General features: G+C 37.4%; 1 protein-coding gene across 1 annotated transcript; it reads right to left on the bottom strand.

Moving 5' to 3' along the window:
• Positions 1-95: 95 nt before the first annotated feature.
• Positions 96-6,060, bottom strand: cope (COPI coat complex subunit epsilon). The gene is made up of 10 exons (XM_079220452.1): positions 5,924-6,060; positions 5,667-5,729; positions 5,404-5,504; positions 4,622-4,774; positions 4,147-4,200; positions 3,845-3,926; positions 3,209-3,364; positions 1,757-1,825; positions 770-844; positions 96-423 (listed from the first exon to the last, which is right to left on the bottom strand). Exons 1-10 carry the CDS (start codon positions 6,023-6,025, stop codon positions 370-372), a joined length of 909 nt encoding a protein of 302 aa, XP_079076578.1. The 5' UTR covers positions 6,026-6,060; the 3' UTR covers positions 96-369.
• Positions 6,061-7,112: the final 1,052 nt, after the last annotated feature.

The raw sequence follows: 7,112 nt of genomic DNA on the forward strand, positions 1-7,112 counted from the left end.
AATACAATTCAATCATACAAAAATGGGACAATTTCATTTGGCTTAAATAAGTAGTGTCTGCATGGAAACACAAAAACCACACCTCAAACCCAACACCGGAATTACACATTTATTATCATTTCAGAGGAATGTTTACATTAAAACTTGTAGGTTGATTTCCATAAAGAAAGTTCAAATTAATATAAGATGGACATGTTTCATCTACACAACTTCTGGTTTGGTTTAAATAATATAGAGACAAAGTTTAATTTTCACATATTTTTTTTCCTGACAAGTATCAAAACAAATGCAGTTCTGCAATTTAGAAAGAGAACTTCACGGTGTACTAATGAAGTCCATTGCTGAGGTGTCTCAGTAAAAGCAGATGGCCTATGCTGTAGCGATGGGAGCATACTGCATCACTAGCCGGTCAAACTCATTCTCCTGCAGGGAAGCCAAGAGCATAGGAAACAGTTAAAAACCAGAAGAAATTATCTGACCAGCTGTGCTTCACATGGTTTGTTTGGCAATGGTATAACCTAGTTTAAGCATGTTTATGTACATCTGCAGCCTTGTGATATATTCAGGGTTTAATGCTCTCATTGTAGGTGCTCTAAGGACACAAGCTGCACAATATTGAAAGCCAGCCAGGAAATAAAATCATAAAAGAGTAAAGGTTATGAAACAACTAAGGATAGATCTTGTGAACCTATATAGCCCTGGCCACAGGTCAGCAGCCTCCCTCAGAATGTAAAGCATTGAATAACAAATAAAGAACCAATCACGTTACCTTGGCTAAGTAGTCTTTGAGGAATGGGTGTGCTTTGTGTGCATCTTTCAGCTGAGAGAGGTATCGATTAGTTACCTGAGGGCAAACACAAAACAGATGCAAAAGTAAGAAAGTACACATTAAGAGCCGTTTCTCTGGGACTTAAAAACGTTCAAACAAAGTAAATGTGATGAAGGCTTGTCAACAAACACATTTTCTTTAGGGTTGTTGTCTGTGGTCTTCTCACTAGTTTGAAGGGGATGAGGCTCAGTTGAAAAAAAGGTGACATTTCACTAAAAATCTTATGACAGTTGTTGTTGTCAGGCTACAATCGAAAAGAGTTCAAATTATTACTTTGCTCTTGGAATATTTTAAGACCTGATTTGAGTAATGACATGAACAAAAAGAGACAAAAGAAAACACTATTCCGTTCACAGAGGAGCTATTAAGACAAATAAGAACCGACAAAGTTAAACATTACTTAGATTAGATTTAGATAAAAGAAGTCCACTTAAAAGTTACTCTCTCTTATCATACCCAAGGATCAGACTTATTTCCAGAACTTGTCCACATAATTGCAGTTAACCTTGAGTGAGATGCACTAATCAGTGGTTATCATTATTTTAGTTATGGCTTTGTCAACGGTCAGCATTCTATCGCATTACTATCAAGTCCATCAAACCAAAGACAGATAATTGAGTCTTTATCTTTTGAACTCTGTTCCAGGGTGCATTACTCACCCAGCACTAAACCTGTGGAAATGCTTAGATGACACTTTTCATGATAGAGAAACGCAATCAAGAAACCGCTTGGTTGAATGCTTTTGCCTGCTTCAATCAAAGAAAACACATAACAAATTGCTGAGAAGAGCATCTTGCTCTCTCAGTGCAGTGCTGTTGGACAAAGATATTACAAGTCCTCTTTGACTGACGACGAGTTTGTAAAATGTTAAACTGAAGACTGCTTAAGCGTTGCCATCGGTAACAGCTTTTGGGTTCAAAGTCTCACCTCGGGGGCTTTGCCCAAGTGCTGAGTCAGCACTATGAGGTTGATCAACGTCTCAGGGTGACTGCTGTCCTAAAAGGAGGAAGAGAGAAAGAGAGAAAGTCATTCCTCACAAAGCAGAGAGTACAGCAATAGAAACACAAAAGTGGAGAAAAGACATTGAAAGAGAACTTGACCGTTTATTTAGCAAGTTTATTGTCACTTGAATGAACGAATGATACGACTTAAATCTCCATATATCATAAAAAGTACATCAGTGGTGCCGTTTCCGTATTTTGCCATTAAAAGGAATTTTGCTCCAGATATATGCATTTCTACATGTATGAGTGAAACACTAACTTTTGTTCATTTTATTTATTCTACTTATCACCATAAAACGATTTGTCTGGTTTAAAAAAAAGAAGAAGGTAGAACATGAGTATTAGCATTCATGCAAAGCTACATAAAGTTCTTACTGTATGTTATGTTCTGTGTGTTTAGTGAAAGATAAGATCACAGGACAACAATCTCATTTTAATAGTTCAACCAGTAAAAACAGAGGGGGAAAAAAAAAAAAAGACATCTCAGAAAAGCTGCACATTTGTAAAAAATAAATACAAAAACCCTGTCTTGTTATGGAAAATATACAATAACTTCAGACTACAAAAGAGTCTGTGGTGCCATCTGCTGTTACAGCTAGAACAGTGCACAATGTTCAAATCACACCATGTGAGGGAGGCGTCTACAGAACAGGAAATATTTGGCCTTATTTCTGACATAATCTAAATTCTACAAAAAAAGTTTAAAATGTTTTGTGATCAACTGGTACACTGCTGTGTGTCTTTAAAACACATTGTTTGGTTCCACTAAAAGGTCTTTGGTTGCATCAGCGCATAACACCTTGACCGGAGCAGGCTTTTTGAACAACATTAACTTCACAATAGCACACTTCATTAGTTCTACTGCACTGACGGGATGACCACACTGCTCGTTTTGAAGACTTCTTTGACTAACATTTCTAAAGAATATATCTAACATTACATAAACCTGAAGCAACCACAAATTATTATAATGTTTAAGTTTCATATTGAATATTGTTATTTTCAAGTTGCGATAAGCTTGTTCAGATTGTGCTTTGTCATCATGTAAACATTTGGGGAAACAGTGACGAACATCCTCTGCATAACATTTACTGTATCACTCAGAAAAATCTCCTAAAGACTTGACATCCTTGTTGTTTCATTGCTTTTTTTTTAAATACATATTGCAATAATCATACAGGTTTAACCCTCTATGCATATTATAAAGTGCCTCCAATAAAATCCCCCTTAGCAGACATCATTAAGGTTTTAATTAAGAAGAATATGAATCTAATACAAATCTCAGAGACAAGCCAAACTCCACATGTATGTACAACAAAGTGTGTTTAGTACATCAGATAATGTGTGATAAAGCGACATAACAACAGGGACAAACCTTATCCAGTGCCTCCTGTAGGACTCCCTCAGCCTCCTCCCACTTGTTTTGAGCCATGTAACAGGCCGCCTGACCGTTGAGAAGTAGCAGTGTAGAGGAGTACTTGTCTGACATCTCCTGGAAAATGTAGTAGGCATCCTGAAGCTTCTCTCCACCCTGGAACAGCACGCAAAATGTTATCAGATGTAGGAAAGAAGAAATGTTCAGCAGGGACCAGGCAGAAAAGTCAATAAGAATAAGGACAACGATCCCTGCTGGTTTTGTTTTGTTGGTGTTGTGGTACTCTATGCTCCTGAAGAGTTGGAAGACATCAAATATGCAATGAGGACAAATTAAATGGAACACAGTCCTTCTTAGACCTGCCATACTTTAAGTTAAGATTTATACTGCATCGTGAACTGCTAAATACTACCCTGCATGCTAATCATTTCAAACCTGATTGCAGCTTAGATCAATAACAATACAACTATAATGCAGATAATGGGATGAGTAGTAATTTAATTAACATAGTATATATGCAGACACATGGAAATAATTATATGTACGTGGGGTTAACAAATTATTCATGATAGAACATTTACTTATAAATCAAATATGTGTATCTTGATGATGTCATACTAATATTAGCTTCCTCACCACAGCAATATTAACCCAGGCTGTGGCCAGCTGGGTTAGTGTAGCATCCTCATCCTGCTCCTGCATCTTCTTCAGCTCTTTCCTGTCAATGAGAAGAATGTGATAGTTATGAGAGGAACATGTTCCATTTTAAGAGACAGTATACTTATGTGTATGCAAAGTTAGTCAAGTCCAGACTTGCTGTCAAATTACATTCTAAAACACGTAAAAAGCACCTGGATGTTTTCCACAAGCTTTAAAATAAAAAAATCTAACATAGGAATTCAATGAAAATCATCAACTGTTTACATGTTTTGTTATACCTTGCCAGGTCAACACGATCCAGACTCAGCAACACCTGAATGGTCATGGCCATGCTGAAAAATAGATAAATATTTCGGTCAGTTTCAGGCTGTTGTTTTTAATATTAAAGTAACCTTATAACCCCAGTGACCCATCAGAAAGTCTCGTAGAGCAGATGTGAGAGACAAAACGTTCATTTACAAACCAAGTTGGGTCTACAGACACGTCTATCTCGTTGAGAGTATGATGCAGTAGAAGTTGACCCTTTTAGTAATTATTATACTTATGATTACATAAGTATAAAAATTAAACCTTACAAAGGATTAAGGATGAAACGAGTTCTGTCATCGTTATCTTCATCTTAGTTCCAATAGAAGTAGTTTGTAGTTTATAGAAAGTAAAAGATTTTCTTTTCTTTGTTGACCTGAAATCAGTTTGTAATGTTAGCAAAATCTTTGAGACTTTTAAAAAAGGAAAATCTGGATCACTTCTCACCACTCAAGGCTTTCTCCTTGGTGCAGACTCCTAAGAGCAGCATCCGTGTTCATCTCATGGTAGTAGATGGAGGCAGCCATGAGGAGGAAGGTGGTGTTGGCAGCATCCACGCTCTTTGCCATCTTCTTGTCTAGATCATCAACAATAGCATCCCTGCGAGAGAAAAACATAGCAGGAAAATTATTCAGACAATAAGGACTCAAAATTAAAGAGAAGAAGTAGAAGATGGTGTGTAATCTCCATATACAATTGGATTAAAACGTGTAAGGACTAAGGCTGGGTGATATATTGAATATTTTGGGGATGTATTATATTCTATAATTCTGTTGAGTATACTTAATTATATTGTGGCAATCCTTATGCAATTTTGATGCAACCAGTTGCCTTCCCTTCCCCAAAATATAAATTAAAAAAACGGTGACATTGAGATAGTTTAACGTTGACAAAAGCAACACCTTGAATATACAAACTACTGCAGCAATGGGTCAAATCATCAAATAGATGGTTTTCATCAGCACTGTGTAGAGAATTAGATTCTCTACACAGTGAGAATCACTGGAGGAAAGTCCCGGTTACGAGAGCACTCCAGAAATGGTGCAATCAAGTGACTGACTGCAATACTTTGTAATTTATCCAAGTTGATACTGATTGAACGATTCCTTTGCTAAAAATGTTCATGAATGTATTGAGATACTGTCTACACAGAATACTGCCAAAGAGCGTAGGCATAAAAGTCTCATGCCCCTTCCAATTTGACCCAAGAGTCAAATGCAAGCTGTTACCTTTTGCTTTCACTGGACAGATACTCAGCAAGCATCTTGACAGCCTGAAGCTCTGGTGGAGAGTTGCCCTTGATATCATCCAGGACAACAGCATACTTCCTCTGCAATAGCACAAAACACAGCAGGTCAAGGTGGGCGTTTTTCACAGTGAGTGACATATATGAATAACAAGTAACTTTCAGCTAATGACAAGAGTCTGAGCTCATTGTGACACACCATTTCTAACGTTACATGAGCAAAATGACTGTTGAGAAAAGGCTTACCTGCGCAATGTATGCCCTGTACAAGAACATGTCTCTTTCAGTCTCCTTTTCTGGTGCTGACGGCTTTAAATACAGATATAAAACACAAATTCAGTATTTTATCGAGAAAACTTCATTATTGTATAGAACAATATTCGCTAATGTATTGAGCATTGGTGCTCGTTGGCTGTAGCAGGGCAGAGATGTGACGTTAACGTTAAATAGAGAGGAACTAGTTTACTCTAAAACATTCCACTGATGCCGTGTTAGACACTCACCTTCACCTTCTGAGCCTCGTTAATGCACTGTTGATAGCTGCCAATATAATAGGCATTTTTTACATCGAAGAGTTCATCAACATCACCCTGCTGCGCCGCCATGTTTGCCTACAGAACTTCCTGACACGTAGCAAAAATACGTCACCTTCCTGCTTTTCGCTGAGAATTGTGGGTAGTTGAGTTTAACAAAAAGCAAAAGCAGGTGTATGGTACAGATACCTGGTACCGATACACGGTAAGAGAATGTGGGGTGAATGGATATATACAATATAATCTATATATTGTTATTTCCTAAAAAAGACAATATCTTCATGGATACAAACTATAGCTGATCGACAAACAAAACAATCAATCTGAAGATTTTGTAATGAGCATTGTCTCATTTTACGTTGTTTACGTATTTGAAAATACAATAAACTATATTGCTGTATTTGTTTTTATATTTTTTATAAAAGCAGGCTGATATACTAAGATGTCATAGCCCTTCCCATGAGTCTTCCGCCACTAATCATAATGTACCACTAGAGGGCGCGCCAGATCAATTTCCTCTGCAGGTGTCTTTTGTTTTATTTGCAGCAACAGTGACACAATACTTAAATACAAGTTATGAATATTGATAAGCTTCGTTTATGGGGTTGTAAATACAACGCTTTAATAACACCGAGGTATGACATGAGACTTCTCACAATGTCGGGCTTAAACTCGCAGTGTATGATGTCAATTATTTAAGATTACCTCAGCGTTAAAATAACAATGCAAGAAGAAGACTATTTTGACCTCAGGAATTCCTGTTTCCTCATTACACAGATGACACACTTCCTGTATCCTTAAAAACATCCGCTGACAAAAATATATCTGTGTGTGTGTGTGTGTGTGTGTGTGTGTGTGTGTGTGTGTGTGTGTGTGTGTGTGTGTGTGTGTGTGTGTGTGTGTGTGTGTGTGTGTGTTTGTGTGTGTGTGTGTGTGTGTGTGTGTGAGTGGGTCTGTGTTCTCATTATTAATTAAATGATCTGACACTGTGAAAAGGTACAATTTTGTAAAGAACATTGTGATTTAACAAAAACAAGTTTCCCTCATTAAGGTATAACTCAACAAAGCAGTACATCATTTAGTCCATGACAGAATAATTGCTCCCCACAGTTCCTGCTCATTGTTCCCCGAACACCGTTTCCTCTGGGAACTGCTCGGC

Source organism: Taurulus bubalis (assembly GCF_910589615.1).
Source record: "Taurulus bubalis genome assembly, chromosome: 7".
Classification (NCBI taxonomy): Eukaryota; Metazoa; Chordata; class Actinopteri; order Perciformes; family Cottidae; genus Taurulus; species Taurulus bubalis.